At 36.1% G+C, this 17,133-nt stretch overlaps 1 protein-coding gene across 1 annotated transcript in view; it reads left to right on the plus strand.

Annotated features, from left to right (window-relative positions):
- The window catches only part of AGMO (alkylglycerol monooxygenase), a 197,430-nt gene that overhangs the window by 97,401 nt on the left and 82,896 nt on the right, over window positions 1-17,133 (plus strand). The window contains exons 6-12 of the mRNA XM_075143651.1: window positions 3,482-3,548; window positions 5,109-5,174; window positions 5,283-5,362; window positions 6,502-6,636; window positions 7,123-7,239; window positions 15,448-15,530; window positions 16,698-16,803. Coding sequence (XP_074999752.1) covers window positions 3,482-3,548; window positions 5,109-5,174; window positions 5,283-5,362; window positions 6,502-6,636; window positions 7,123-7,239; window positions 15,448-15,530; window positions 16,698-16,803 — 654 coding nt within the window. The remainder of the gene's footprint in view (window positions 1-3,481; window positions 3,549-5,108; window positions 5,175-5,282; window positions 5,363-6,501; window positions 6,637-7,122; window positions 7,240-15,447; window positions 15,531-16,697; window positions 16,804-17,133) is intronic.

Below are 17,133 nucleotides of genomic sequence, written 5' to 3' on the forward strand. Positions count from 1 at the left end.
TGAGATGGGAGCAGAAAAGGCCTTGACTCTGTGTAAGCACTGCTCAGCAATATCGAAAACACCCCTGTGTTATCAACACTGTTTCCAGCACAAATCCAAAACACAGCCCCATACTAGCTACTGTGAAGAAAATTAACTCTATCCCAGCCAAAACACCATTCTCCAAGGAAAATGTCTGGACACAACGAAAGCACAGAAACGAGGGTAGACTGACAGCTGGAAGGTAGATGGGTAGGTGGAGTACCTGCCACTGCCTTTCTCCTCTCCGTTGCCTGTTACGCATTCTTTTGAACACGGGCTGTTGTTATGCCACACTAAATTTTGTTACGAGTCAATTCCTACAAACGTCATTCATTTCACTGTGATTTCAGCAAGTTCCTGTCAGCCTGACATGACAGGGTCAGAATCTTGCCTGGCAAAAATTGTCTTACTATCCTAGCCGTGACAATTTACTTTGGTGAAAGATCTGCTTGTAGGAGTTTTACCCCTGATAAGATAGCAGAATATAGAAAAATTCAACAAAATTCAACAAAATAATTATGTTCTTTGCCATGTGGTGCTGCAGGAGCCTTCAAAATTCAGCTTTCCAGAGGTGATGTGTTTCTGTTTGTTGGAATGATATATGGATATATTTATAAAATATATATTTATAAAATATTTATAAAAATTTTGGCACCAAAAGTTTTCCACTGACAACAGTTTTTTCTGTTTTAGAAATGTGCTAACTATATAGAAGTAAACTTACTGATAGCAAAGGAAGTTTCTAGACAAAGCACCCTGTACCATTTTGAATATCTGGTGAAAAATATTTTTGATGTATTTTAGCCAAAGTGTTGATTTATGGATTGCTAATTTCAGCATGCTGGATTCCTGCTTGGGCAGGTACAGAGTTCTGTACCACCTCTGAGCTTAAAAGTCATGCGGTTATAATTGTTATCTCAGATGATATTTCCATCAGCGTGTGGCTCATATGTCTTTGCAGTGGAGGTAAGCTTGGCTGAATAATGAATCGAAGTAGGCTCAGGCATCAATCACTAATGATGCTGCAGAGATATTTTGGTAGATTTGTAAATGTCATCACCCAAAGAAAGACTATGTAGTGGGCTGGGACCATTTTAAAGGATGAGAGAGGTTTCATTTTCCAAAGAAAATACTTTCTCTAGGATTAGTCAGAAGTATTTATTTAAAATTTTACGTAAGTTCCTGAGGTCCTTAGGGAGCCCCAAGACACAAAGTTCTAGTTTACCATACCGATGTATTATATGGACTTTCAAAAGGATGAATTTTAATTTTAAAATATGAATTTAATTAGCTAGATATTGAAGACTTGAAGGCATTCATTATGAGGACATTTTATTATAATCCACCTGTAGGCTAAAAGTGGGGACTGCTATTCCTTAGTGAATCCCTGCTCTCCTAGCGCAGATCTGGTTTATTTTCACAAAAATTGTTAAAATAGTGAGCTAAAAATATTTTGAAACCAAGTGGATCAAAGTTAGGTGTGGTCTAATAGATAAATCACTGCTTTCTCAGGTGCTGGACTGCTGTTCAATCCAAGATATTTGACTCAGATTAAATTAATTTAGTGGTCACATCTCACATAGCTTAAAACAGTGGGATTTTCTGCTTGAGAGAGGCGGGAAATGGAGCTAGCATGAGTGATGAATCGTTTCTCACCTTTAGGTGGTCTTTTCAGGCTTGAACTTATTTTGAGGGAGAACCGAGAAAAAAAAAATGATCCTACTTATATTGTACTTGACTTCGGAGTTAAACAAAACAAAACAAAACACACTTGTCCCAGTATTCTGCTTTTCCAGTCAAGTGTGTGCAGGATTTTGAAACAGGTGCTCCAATGTTACAGTTCTCTCTATCTAGCTGAAGAATTTGCTTATTTCTATACTCTTGATTACAGAAAAGCTCTACTTATCCTATTAAATAGAAGTTCTTTTAGCTATTATTAAAGATAAAAATGAACAAAAAGCATTTATTCCTTTCATTGTGATATTTGCCTGATTCATAAAAATTTAAATACATCTGAAGAATGTCCCATGTCTACTTTTGGAGTCCAGAACTACTTCTACTTGCACAAGTGTGAATTAAATAGAAATGGAACTGTCATATTTTAGGACTTTGTTCTGTAAACCTTAAATGAATAAAAATACTTGTATGTTTAGTTATTTAGATGAATGGGCCTGCTCCTATGAGTAATGACTGTTTGCCGCTCTACTTAATGAGTTGTTTGCCAATATTATCCCTATTATTATATTACAGATCACCCATTTCTGCAGTATGGGTATTAAATTTACTAATTAAGTCCTGTAAAAGACAAAGTTACAGGTTCTGGTTTTCATTTCTTAAGGTCTAAGCTTTTTTATTTAGCTGCTTCCGGCCCCTTCCCCCTCTCCCCACCCCCCACCCCGCCCTTTTAATTGCAAGACATTATGGTCATAATCAGACATGGTGAATAGATACCATTTTGAACAGAAATCTTTTTTGGTCAGCCAGTGATTGCATCTATTTGTGCTTGATGATTTTGTGTTTGGAATTAAGCAATGGTTGCTGTGTTTGGGTATCCACAAACTTCTGTTGAGCTGACCAAAGCACAAAATTTGAAGTTAATGCTGGCTTTCATCTGGCTCCATAGTACCTAATTTAGCATAAACCGTGCTGATACAAACTTAATTCATCAGCATTTTCTGACAAAGCTTGAATCGTTAGAATAAGTTTATGACAATCAACACTTTCTGTCATTTTTGGTCTGGTACTAAAATGATCAAGGCTGGATTTTCTGTACTGTTGAATCGTTGCCTTAGATCGCAGCTCCACTATGAATTTATGCTGATCTACTTTCTTTTTGTGCCTCTAACTCATGCCGGTGTATTTGTGACCACATGTTGCATCAGATTCAGGAACTGATCAAGTTAAACTAATTTAGAGAAACAAAAGAAAATTAGTTTTAACTTTCATCAGTTCCCTGATCAGGTTTGTTGTGTTACTGCATTTGTGCCGGGGTAAAAGAAGGGTATTGATAGAAGGAACAAGCAGTCAAAGGTACTGAAGAAGGGAGTACTTGTTTCTGGGTCAGTGCCAGCCATTTGCTGATGTAACTTGTTCACGTAACTGGGATCTTACAGTTACACTGGATCCCAAGCAGTGCCAATGGATATGGATAAAAAATGTGAGTGAAATGATCTGTATGGAATCATGAACTGATAATAAAAATAAGAAGAAAATGTGCTGCTGGATCAAAAAGAAATTTAATTTTTAACTTGCATTTTATTAAGTTTCACTTTTTTCCATGAAAATTCTTGTAACAGTAATACAGTGAAATGGTTCAGGCAAAAAAATGGCATTCTTGTCTTTTTATGCAATTCTCCTTAAGATAAACATCCTCTTTATGCATTTCCTTGCCCTGTTTTCCCTCCTTCCTCTGCATTTTATACAGTATTTTCAAATTAATTGAAACACTACTTTTTTTAAGGTTATCAGCAACCTTGGGCCTCTGGAGTGGATTCTTAACACTCCCAGTCATCACAGAGTTCATCATGGTAAGCTAAAAGTGTAACCTCTTATTCCTCAGTGTGTTTTTTCTCATGGTCACTATTTGTATAATAGTAATAAAGTACTAAAATTGTACTGTAAAATTAGTTTTACAGAAGGATTTTAATTTTTATCATTGCTTCAGAAATAGTCCTTGTTCAGTTAGAAATTTCACAGTATTTTAAAAAACTTTTTTATAACTTGAATTTAATTTTAAAATTTTTACATTTAAGATTAATTATTGAGTAGAAAATAAACCTGGATAACGTGAAATAATTGGAAGACTTTGAGCAAAACTATTCAACGTTTGTAAATAGAAGGAGCGATAGAAAAATATCTCATCCTTCCCTGACTACTAAAACATCATCAACTTGTCAATCACTAACAGATGCTTTTGCATTCAAATTCAAGCACTGAATGTGCGAAAAGACATGGTTACCTTTTAGAAGAACTGTTAAATATTTTAGTGGAATTTGGTTTCAGCTGTCTGAATTATTGAAAAATCTCACTGCACACAAGTGCATGATGATTGACTTTTCGTCAATATTCAGAGGCATTCAAGACTGTACTGCATATGTAAATTGGATTAATAACTCCACTGCATACTGAAAAATATTAACATATCTGAGGAATAGAAGTGGATTTCATAGATGCCCTTGGCTCATTTAGTGTGCAGAGATAACAAGTAAAAAAGTAATAGGGGAATGGAAGAACAAAATAATTTGAAACAGACTCAAATGCAGTTATATGTACAGAGGATGTTATTAATATTTATTATATCCTCCCTATGTAAAGTGTTTATGGCACTGTGTAGACTTTTTAAAAAGACTGTGGTGCTCTATGTGTCTAATCCTTAAAATTTGCACAAGTACTGGTAATCCTGGAGGGAGACACTCTGCTCCTATTTGCTCAGCTGTAAATCCAAACTAATCCTCTGATCCTGATTGGAGTTAAGCAGAATCACTCCGGAGTTGATCCAGTGTTGTACAGTCACTCCAGACAATCTCCACAAACTTGGGGATATGTAATCAATGTTTCTTTGTTCATACTTTTGATAGGACAGCTTATATACAACTGCATTCCCTAGAAAATAGATAGAAGGATCAGTTTTCCTCACACTGAAGTTAATAATAATGCAGGCAGGATCAGACATATGGCATAGAAGATAGAGACAGCTGAAAGCCATTAATGAGATGATTGCACATAAATGTATTTAGCATATATTTTCTCAGGTATAAACTGGTGAAATTATTTTTTGTTTGCTTTTTAATTTGTCTTTATAAATATATTTTGAACTGAGTTTACTCTCCAAATGAATCCTTTTATTTCACAGAAATTTTGGGTATGACACATTTGATTTGTTTGTTTGAATCTGAGTAGAAAGACAGCAGTAAGCCTAGTAAGAAAAAAGAAATTTTATAGATGTATAAGAAGTGATGCATTAGCTATCTTTTAAAATTATTTTTAGATTATAAATTGATGATGATGATGAAGACTTCCCTTCATAATTCAGTTGCATGTATTCTTATATATGCAATTACTGGTCTCATAAATTATTTTTGTTATAGGTAGAAATCCTTACTGCATTGACAAAAATTATGGTGGCACACTCATTATCTGGGACAGGATATTTGGTAAGTAAAAAAAACAGGTGTTCTTTCTCATGTTTAGTTAGTGTGGCAAAAATATGTGTACTTTTGAATTTGATTGTTGGTTGTTCTTTTTTTTTCTTCTTCCATCAGGAACATTTGAGGCAGAAGATGCAAAAGTTGTATATGGCTTAACACATCCAGTAAATTCATTTGATCCCATCATGCTCCAGGTGCTATAGTTTGTATCACTGACTCTGGTATCTTCAACAGGCACTCATGTTCAAAAGAAACTCCTCTCTTAGGAAAAGTTGAGGCCACCCTTGCATTACGGCACAGTCAATTAAATTATCTACAATTTCTTTAGTATTTCATTACAAAACAATTATTTCTACTCACTGTGTTGAGCATATGCAGAGCTTGTAGTCATCATGAAAATACAATACAGTAAAATTAACAACTAATTACAGTGGAGATATAACAGGCCTTGGACTGAATGATGTCCATTTTGCTGTATGTAGAGCAATATGCAGCGAAACACAGACAAAAATATGTATTTCGTCTGTTGATTGTCTTCTCTAAATATTGCTATTTCATAAATAACCCCATGGTGTAATATCTTTACTTTTTTTATCTCTTCTGCATATTTGCTGTTCAAGGTACTCCAGAACGATTTGTTTTGACAGCATTATATAGCAGCCATCATGGTCTCAACAAAACCTCTAGAACAGGTTGAATATAGTTTTTTTTTTTAAAAAAAAAAAAAAGGAAAGAAAGGAAAAAAGAAGAAAAAGTACTTAGTGTGGTGCTTCTTAGATATTGGTCCAGGTTTCACTTAAGCTGGATAAAAATTCTCTGTAAAAACCTCAGGGACTGAGGAGTATTGAAGTCCCTGTTTGCTTTTCATGACTATTCATCCAAGGAAGCAACTCAAAGAATGAGAAATTCTACCTGCAGGGGTGTCTGGGTTGGAAGCTGGAAGGATGGCCACAGTGCAATTATATCCATTCCAGTCAGAACCTAAGTAATTTAATATGTCATGTGAGGGTCCCAGTAACCAAATTCTAGTTTAAAACTACCATAAATATAGCTATACAATATACCGATAAATACTCTGGATTGATTACAGGAGAGACAAATTTTCCTCTGGGCAGAAGTCATTGTAATCCTCACTATAAACCAAAGGCTTGATATGGCTCCTGCCTATTTCAGTCAGGTTTTCTGAACTTCTGACTGTCTTCATCTATTCCTAATTTATTCTCTTTAGACTTTGAAAAATCATTTACTTGAGAGCTAAAAATGAATAAAATATAATGTTTTATTAAATTTTATTTTACTATGATGATGGAAAATTACTTGCTCTTTTTTTCAGTTACGTCCCTTGGCTCATATTTGGAACACGTTTTGGGCCACACCTGGATTCTGCAACAAGCTTTCTGTCATATTCAAAGGGCCAGGCTGGGGACCAGGCAAACCTAGACTTGGCCTTCCTGAGGAAATCCCAGTGGTAAATAGAACATGCACAGGCTTTCAATTTTGTGTAATTTACTTGGACCTCTTAATGCTACTGGATCAATGTTTAAAACTCTACACATGCTATTTTAAATTAACAAATTAGCAGTCATAAAGCTTAGGGGAAGATGAAATGGGAAATGGAACTGAAGGAAATGAATGTTTTAGCTGTGTTTTTTTCTTTTTATTTGAAGGAAAAAACCTATTTTTTATTTATCTTTTCATTATTCATTTCCTAAAGAGATTTTCAAAATTGTTCTACAGAGTACGGTAATTTCTCTTTTTCTTTTAGCTGTGAACATACACACACAGAGTTAAACTCTGTCTCACACTAGCTAGTACGTAAATTTGATAGTAGATTATTTTTGTGCAATTATCTGTACCCCTTAATCTCTTTTGTTTGTAAGTATAAAGAATGCTAAGGAATAACAGGCTGGAGCAGGTCGCTATTGAAGGCTATTATCTGTTTTGCTTCATATAGATCACTGGAAAAGAAGTTCCCTTCAATCCAAGTCTACCAGCTTATCTTAATTGCTATGCAGTTGTACATTTTGCTGTAATACTGGACTTGTATACTGAACTTCTTGGTACTGTGACTGTAAGTAATTCCTATCTTTATGAAATAGCATTTCATGCTAACAGTAATATGGCTCGCGACATATTCAAATAATAAAGCATTGAGTAGAGGATCTATGGCCTGATTCATATCTTACTTAAGCTATTATAATAATAACTAGATTCTGTAAAAAGAATCAACATAAATGGCTAAATGTATAACTATATAATATTAAATATACAATGTTTGATATTGTTTATTAAACAACATTTAATAACTGTATTAAGTTAAGCAATTAAATTAAAAATAATAAATGTTCCATAGAAGATGTATGTGTCTGCTCCAGGTTTTAGGATCTCATGAAAGGAAAAATGTATCTCAGACTTTAAACTATGTAGGTTTTAAGATGTCGAGGTTGGTCATATCGCTAGATGCCAATAATGCCCAAGCTTTAGAATGAAAATTGCAAAGGTCTTGCGGTGCTTGCAGGTCGGAAGCTTGGTGTCAGCATGAGTTCAGAGTTGGAGGAGCACAGACTCAGGGCAAATTCTTCTTCCAGTCTCAAACATACAACAGCATTGATAGAAATACAGCAAGGAGAGGCATGTATTTACCACCTCGCGTTTGGGCTGATGGGATCTCCCTGGTAACACTACGTAGTTCCTCCGTGGATACCTGGCAGTCTGTGAAGGTGAACTCCGAGGCCATCTCCACCTACAAGAAGTGAGACATTAACTGCTTCCATGGTTTCACGCCCTCCGTACCTTCCAACCTCCTTTTCATTCTTCCTTCCCTGACAACTCTTTCTACTTTACTAAAGCAAAAATCATCTAGTTAGGAAGCATAATTTTAATGCATCTAATATTCCCACAAAACAGTCAAAGGCCTACCAAAACACCACAAAAGTCAGTTTGATAAAACGCCCTTTGGCTGCCTTCTTAAACCCTTTCTAAGACATCCTTGGCTAGAGAGCAGTCTTGTTGTTGTGTTTGTGTCACCCACGTTGTCACAGGCCTGCTGTCAGGGTGCCAAGGGCCCCCGGGTTCTTCAGCCTCTGCTCGCCCGTGGACCTGCCTCGTCCCGGCACGCTTGCCCAGCGACCTCCGGCCTTGGCCGACAGTGGTTACTGTGCCCTGCCCACCTCGATGGGTGTGCGGGACAGCACCCTTCCCGCGGGCGCCATGGCCCTGCCCCTCCACCTGCCACTGGCCCCCCACCCCTTTCCCAGGGAGCAGCCCCTCTCGCTGCGCCCTGATGCCTTTGTCCATGACCAACATGTCTGAATCCAGCCAAGAGGCAGATTTCTAGAAATAAGTCTCTTTTGCATATCTGACCGTGCTCATCCATGAAGGATTCCAGAGGATTGCAAAGCCATTTCAAAGCTGTCAGAAATCTTGTCCAAACATTGTCGTTTTGGTCTTCCGACTCAGGCATTCCTCTTGCTTCCCAGGGCAAGAAGGGCAGGAGAGAGACTGTAATAATTTCTTGGGGTGTGTGGCAGCAGTCTTATAGCAGCTCTGGCAGCTCTGCATATATGAGCTGCTACAGCTCTTTTTTTTTACTTTTTTGGTTAGATGTGTTCTGAGTAGCACATCAGACCAGTAGAACAATGCAATTTTTGAGAAAAGTTTAAAGAGTAAGTATTTTATGTAGCATTCTCGATATAAAAGCTACCTCAGGCATACTCTTCTGATTAATATTAAGTTATTCTACACATTGTGTTCACGTCTATAGAGGGTCACATTGCAACTGCAGGGAATTCAGAGATTACTAAGCCATCTGAGGTTTAGTCTATTCTAAGAAATTTCTGAGGACAGGAAATTAAGCCAAAGGTAAGGCTAAATACCTCCAATGTATACAAGTTATACAGTATACATGATTGCCAATGTTCTTATATCGAGGAAACCTCTGCAAGGCTTTCCGGATATGCTTCTAGATTCCTACATACCAGCAGCAAGTCATATTTGTATAGGGATCAAACTGTGGCGTTTTTGTTTGGTTGGGTTTTTTTGTCTTTTACTTTGTTACTGTTGCTTTTAGCAGCAAGAAGTAAGGAGTCTGTTCATGAGTTTTTTCGCATTTTATTCTTTTCTCTTTTTGCCTTTTTCTGGTCCTGGAAGGAAAAATGGATGGTCCAAATTATTTTCTCTGCTGATAACTGCAGCTTTAAGAATAAGTAGTAGGGGAAGCTGAAAAATACACCTAAACCCCAGATGATCATTAAATTCTTGCAATCATGGAGGAAACATCCTGAAGATCCACCATTTGTAAACCTACTGTAGAAAAACAACTAGAAAATTCTCTGCACAGAACTGTAGGGTAATAAGGTAGTAAGGATAAGAAGGAGAGCACGGGGGACTAGAAGCACCTCATCTCAGGACATAAACCTTCAGCGTGGGTGTAGAAAGTGCTGTCCCAAGGCAGAGTTCCAGCATCGCTCTGCAATACAGTGGGGAAGCTGTCATGAGAAGGAAGCTTGTGTATGAATAACTTTACTTGGCAAAAATCTTTCTTCAATATCAGTTTTCCACTACACTGAGTTATGAAATGTCTATGGATACCACTGGAACTTTCTGTCTGGCTATGAATTATGTCATAATTGTGGCATAGCTCCATAAATGGAGAAAGCTAACTGTTTTCCTCATTTTTAGGTATAAGTTCCATTTCATAATAGCCATAAGACACAGCACACAGCTATTACATTTCTCAAGTGATTACAGTTGCTCAGTGTTTGGTCTCACGCCCTGTAGAAGTGTTAAATTTCTCTATACGTAAAGAGCAACCATATACCTTCGGTCTGAATGACCTACATTTAACTTGCGAAAAGAGCAAAACAAGAAAGAACAAATACATATTTTCCACAGGAGAGAGCATACAGTGTTTATTTTCTATACAGCGATCTGCACTACATCCAGAGAATAAAAATTACTTCTGAGCTCTGCACATCTAGATCTGATCCAAAGCTCATTGAAGAAATGGGATTTGGATCAGTCCCAGAGAGAGTGCTAGGAGTGTAAAACTGCAGTACATTCAAAGCAAAAGTCTCATAGTTCCAGAACTGCATGTATCACATAAATCAAAGTGAAGTGTACCTTAAACTCATTATGCAGTGTCTTTTTTATTGCTGATAGATACTGTAACATTTACTGTGCTTATAATGCTATGAATATACAAGCAGTTTCAGTTAGATGAAAAGTAGTAAGTAATAAGATAGATCTCTTGAAAGTTGAGAACACAATTAATGTATCCATTCAGTAGGGCATCACCAAGTACTATATATGGAATATTGCTAAGAATTTACAAATTTTTTTTAGGAATTCTAAGTTAAAATAAATTCATAAGACAAAGACACCTAACAATAAAAATTTCATAGCGTTGTGGTAGATTCTTCATTTGAATGTCAAAAGTGTCTGATATATCACAGCAGGGCATCTGTTAAATTATGAAATGTGGTGACATCGTTCCTAGCAGTTCTGTGGAAACACTGAACGCACCAGGATGAGAAAATGCATCCATGTTATTCTTCAAAAGGAATAAAACAATCTGAGTCCTTTGAAATATAAAAGTCAATTTGGAATCTTTCAATTTTCATCTAAATGCACATTTGGAATGGCATATTTTCTTCATTTAAATTAATTATTTTTTGATTACTGACAAAATATAAAATAATAATGCAGCGGCAATCTGTTGATTACGAAGCTATGTAAACTTGTTCCCAAAATTCTAAAACCTGCCTTTTTTTTAAGGCTCCAAAATGTTTTTAAAGCTTTCAATGAAATCAAAATCCAACAGAAATATTTTTTTCTGTTTGATTGCAGCCAATAACCACATTGCAAAGTTGTAGCTGACTTGTAATTGGGGATCCTGCTGTGGTCCCACAGGCTTCTCTGTTTATACAAATACTCCAGTATATAAATACTCATCTATTTTATATATACATCCATGCATATTATGTTTAAGTGGAACAAGGATGCTAGCACTAACGAAGGTGTAAAAGGCACATTCTTTTCACGCTGCAACTTGCAGTGTGTAGATTTAATATATGATGTTTAGTTTAGTGATATAACCCACTGACTATTTTGTTGATTTTGGTAGAGTAATGCCTAGAAAATGGATCCCTCAGCTGCCAGCATCCACTTCATAGGGTGATACATGTTTGAAGGTAAATAAAAGAATCAAGGCAGCATGTAACTATACCACTGGAACTGTAAAGAGAAAGTTATGGAAGCAAACTAATAATGCTAAAATTTATGTTACATGGCTGGTTTTCTAAAAGCTGTTATTCCCAAATGGCATCATGGTATATTTCCCTGCAAATTTCTTGGTAGTCCTTGACTAGGAGCACAAATGAGGGAACACATTTTTTTGCTGTATGTGAATGTGGTGCATGTATCTACAGTGAAGGGTAACTTACACCTTCTACCTTCATGGTTCCCAGTAAGGCTTTATGCCTCACCCTTCATCATTCCAGAAAGCTGAGGACTTGGGAAGTGGAAGGCTGCAAAACCATACTCACTCAGACATTATAGTGCCATGCATTTGTGTAGGTCTGATGATAATGCCAGTTTGCAAATAACTGTGATCTGCAGGTTGTGCTTTAGATTCCTCCAGTCCTTCACATTCTGAGCCACAAATGGTATTGGACCATAAGAAGTTTTACAAACAGCTAGTGTTCAAAATGTTATGATTCAAGTAGGAGAGCGTCTGAAGAGAAATGGAAATTGGCCTGAAAAACAGAATCTGTAAAATACGATCATACATGGCTCAGGTAGTTATTATACCAAAGAACTGCATATAGCATTTTAACCATTTAAAGATAAAGGCTTGTTTATATTTGGGTGTGATTTTCCTAAATTATAAGTTTGCTTCAGTTCTTTCTTCTGATTTACTAACATACATTAAAATGTATTTCTATTCCCGTTTTTTTTTCTGGAAATCCATGTTAAAAACTGAGCTGCAATTTATTAATTTCCTTCAAGTTCTTAATCCATGCTTTTTTCATCTGTGGTTAGATAAATGTGGAAAGTCAAATGATAACTCCAGGCTCCAATTTTGCACATCTTAGAGAAAACGTTTAAGAGAAGTTTGCAGGGTCACACCCCAAATTCTTGTATTCAATCCCTTCTTTCTTTGTGGAGAGAAAGCTGCAGTCTGAATTATAATATTATGGTGTCTCTAATATCAAGCTTATCATTATTTCAAGGCCCATCAACAATATAAGAGAAAAACAACAATAAAAATGGTTACTGTTTCCTGAAAATATGTTAACTTTGAAAGCGTAATTTTTAATTTTTTTCCTCCTCTTCTAGAAATGGCAATTAAAATATATCTTTAAGGAAAGAAAAAAAAAATTGATAGAAATTATGAGAAAAAGCACCACAAAAAGTACGACCCAAAAGTGTCTGCTTTGGAGAAGTGTTTCCATCATCCACTCCAATTCAACTCTTAGTGTAAGGACTAAATTTAGCCTGTAGACTTGCTGTCTAACTAATGGCAAGAAATAGAATCATTCAGAAAGTGCTCTCTCTCCACTGATTACCGGGAAAGCTTAGGTTATTAACAGATTTTTAGGCACTTCAGTAAAGGTACTTAAAGGAAGTTAGAATGAATCAGCACCTCAGTTTTCTGGAACCGGAATCACAACGAAACCCAGATACCTAGGACTTGGTGACTGTCTAATGATAGCCAGCTCAGAAACACTGGGAGGGCACAAAAGGGTGAAATCATGCAGTTCTCTCAAACTGGAGATTGGAGACACCCTTATTCATTCATAGCAGGTACTGCTAGATCCTTCCTGAAGACAAATATTAACATTTGTTCTCTCAAAACCACTGCAGGTTCATTCGTTTTCCATGAAGTGTGATTTTAGCCACATACTGTCATGTAGCAATTACACGACTTGCTTGAAATTTGGATTTGATGTTCAGTTCTCTTTCCTGACTAAGGGGGATACAAAACCTTTTGTTCTTTTTCTCAGAATAGCGCCCTACCGCTGTGGAAACATTTTTCAGGCAGTCTGTAGAAGCTAGTGCATTGCACTGGAAACACAAAGCAAAATCAGATCCACCTGGCCAGAAGGACTAGGTTTAAAAAAAGGTGTAATTCTCCAACTTAAAAGTCAGGGCAGTCTCTAAGGAGAAAAGTCTTGAATTCCAGTCCTAGTTCCCTGGCAAATTCCTTTATTTGACAACTAACAATCATTGAAAACCATATCAAAGCATTTCTAAGAAATTTATGGGTGAGTTCCCTTTATGCCTGTGCCAAATCATGTTTTTCTTTGCTCACTTCTTGAATTTTTGTATGACCCGGTTTCTACAGGAAGCTGAAGTGGGAGTTGAACTTACTGTGACTAGATGAGCAGTTTAAGAACTACTCATTTTATTAAACTTAAATAGAGTCTGTGCCTGATTTTTGTAAAAAAGTTCTGTTCAAAAATTCTGTCACTTCAAAATAAATTGCTTCATGTTAACAATGAAAAGTCTTTTAAACTTAGGATAGCTGTGGGATTTTTGGATTTTAGAAATTGAAGTTTTCAAAAAGAGTGCCCTCAATTTAACCTTTTATTGACAAATTTAAAACTTGTATCTGGAATTTGCAAGTGTATTCCAAGTGATACAAATCTTGATAAAGGATTATAAGCCCATTAGAGCATTTTTTTGCTTTCTTGACTTAAGCGAGAGTCTAAACACATAACTCCTATACTGAGTCTCCCCAGGGTTCAATATCTAGCTCAATATCCCGTCTCCTGTGGTGGCTGATAGCAGATGCCCAGGGTAAGAGCATAAGAAAAGCGTAAAGAGTATCCTTTCCCAAGGATATGTATATATAAGTACGTGATGGTGGTAATCATCAGTCTGAGATTTTGTAAGTTTATCATGAGGAGGAACAGATTGGAAACGTAACAATGCAGTAATGAGTTTGATCTATCCTGGTATAAATCTGTGCAAGAGAATGGCTTGACAGGTGTCATTTGTGAGAAGGGTGTTCTGGCTTGTAAACTGCTCTTTAGCTTGCTCATTGCTGGGATTGTGTTTTCTTTGTTCAATAACTGTTTGTTAAGGATATCTAAGTAGGTGCTTGTGATTCTTCAGTAAAGCAACAGAAACCTACCCAGCCTGAGAGTGTGGTTTGATGTGTTTTGCAAACATGGGCACTGTAAGTTCACACAGCTGTAAAACTTGAGAATATCCTCCTGTGGCCTCCCACGCTCACAGATACTTACCTTAGATCTCTTCGAGGGGTAGGGGCCACCACTGAAGGAAGGTGGGCATGTCACCAAGTGGGATTTATTGAAATCAGGGCAGACACTCATAGATTTTTATTTTTCCAGTGCCTGCAATCTTGAAGTGCAAGATGCTGTCCATAAACCTTATGGCTATTGAAGCCAGAAAGGATTCCTATAAACTCAGCAAGATCCACTACTTTTGTTTTGGGTTTTTTGTTGTTTTTTAAATTAAAAAACAAAGGCTTTTCAAAACTAATATTTGAAAGGAAGTCAGGGAGGGAACAAGAAAACTGATTAAATATTTTATTTTCAAAGGCAGCTGTGTGAATACAAAAAATATTTAATAAATGAAAAGAAAAAAATAAAAATAATTTCTGTTTTCCTGAGTTTTGTTTATATCTTTTCGATGTAAATTTTAAGGACATAAATCCTCATGCTGCTATTCATCCAAGTATTAACACACATGTTAATGTTTAAAAGTGTTTTAAGTGTGATTGAAGTTAATGGTATGAGTTGAAGAGTTTTGCTGAATTGGGAACCAAGTGTCGAGTTGAAGGGACAACGTTAATTTTGTTTCTTCTTAAATATGGTTATATTGTCATGTCATGTGAATTCTTATTCTCACCAATGTATTGGTTTTGGTATCCACTGGGATTCATAGATGACAATTGTAACATAAGATGAAGAAAAAGAACAGGGCTGATGGGATTTTTATCTAGAAATAATTTTGTTCCTTCTTGGGTAAAGGCATAAGGGAATCCTGTAACTTCAAGAAAACACATTGTGCAGAAGAGAATATCTTAAACAATATTTTGGCAATACAGCATTCAGGAAACAACTATAAAGGTGGTTACTCCAGATAAGTGTGCTATCCAGAGCAGGTATTTTTGTTGCAAAATTTAAAATAACAAATTACTTTAAAAGCAGACACTAACAAGTGAGGAAGTTGAAGCTACTGTTCTGTTAAAACTCAATTTCTCTTCAGAAAATTACTCTAAATTAATTCTATGTCTACTTTTTAACAGACATTATCACAGGGAACTCTTCTCCTGAGAATTGGCTTTATCATTCTGTCCCTGACCTCTTTCGGACTACTTATGGAGAACAGGCAAGATACAAGATGTGCTTTTTTATTTTCTTCTGTCATTATGCATTGTTTATCATTATATTGAAATCTCAAGTGTGTCAGAAATTATATTGATAAAGAAATATAGATACACTTGGACACATACGTTACTGTCTGTTGCCTAGAAAATAATATATGAATAACCAGCACCTGAACCCAGGAGTGTTCCCATAGCAATCAGTGGCTATATCTATATTGTTCCTTGCAGAAAAGTTATGGGATGGGCTACTCATGTCACCCTCTGTGCTTGCATTTGTTGGGTCCACATCTCTGGTTTTGAGACACTGGCAAGCCAGTGAGACCTGCAGGCTGTCCCAAGGCTGTTCAAGCTCAGACTGCAATTGTATTGTGTCGGTCCTGTGTAGCGTGCCATGGGTGTCAGATACAGTGATGGTATATGAAAAGTGTAGCTCAGAGTAGACTCAAAATCATGTGAAGGATGGTGTAGACATAAGACTAAATTTAATCAGTATGGATTCAAATCAAACTGGATATTGAATACACCAGCCCATTGAGACATACACTACGGAAGTAGTCCATATGGGCACTGTGACCCTACAGAAGAATAAATAGCAGCTACAGTTTCTTACACAGAAACTATTTTGCCCTGCCCACAGAAATGTGCAATAGACGCTTCATTTGAGATTGAGGTGCCATCCTGTTTTGCACCTGCTGTTCATTATGTTTTCAGAAAGGAATACCTTTCACTTGTATGGACTGAATAGTTTATTTCAGGATAGGTAAAAATCTGTCGATATGCCAGAGATGTGTAGGGAGTTAATAATGCAAATTAGTAAAAATTTATAGAAATAGACCGATAAAAAGATTCTGAGCTACTCATGTAGCAGTTTTCAGAATTTTGCTGTTGTCCTTTTTGAGATCAAAAGACAATAGCTATATATACATCTACGTTTGTGTGAGTTCATATACAGTTTGTGAGTATGTGTATTCTCACCCCCAGCAAATTCAGTATTATAAGTCCATATAAGAAGTACTATAAGAAATACTATAAAAACTTAACTGTAAGGTTGAGAAAGATGACTTGATGTAAGTGCAAGACATCACAGGCTATTTCTACATTCTCTTTTTCACTGAATTTAACAAAGAAGAAAAGATTGGACGTTAATCTAAATTAATTCCCATTTCTAGGCCCAAAGCAAGAATTTTGGAAATCATCCGCTGCTTGGTCTTCGTAGGTGTGTACAAACTTGGCTACTTAAAGAGTCAGTTTTCTTCCTTGGGGTATGCATATGAGGTAAGACATTTATTTTGAAATGTCTATTGTAATGACCCTAGATTTTTTATCTTTTTAGAAAAAACAGTAACACTACAAATTTATATTTTGCTTCCTTATTTTTTATTATACTATTTTAGTAGAGTATTGATTTTTTTTTCTTATCTCTTTATTTCTCACTTTTTATGATTAACTTGTAAGAAAATTATTGGGGTTTGCTACAGAGATGCCCATTTACATTGAAAAAAGTCAGAAAAGTGTCTATTTACCAGTTCTTGCAAAAATAATATACTGGTAGCCATATGTTTTGAAGGGAATAACAGAAATGTGTTGCTTAATTTGAAATGATTA

Source organism: Calonectris borealis, chromosome 2, assembly GCF_964195595.1.
Source record: "Calonectris borealis chromosome 2, bCalBor7.hap1.2, whole genome shotgun sequence".
Lineage (NCBI taxonomy): Eukaryota > Metazoa > Chordata > Aves > Procellariiformes > Procellariidae > Calonectris > Calonectris borealis.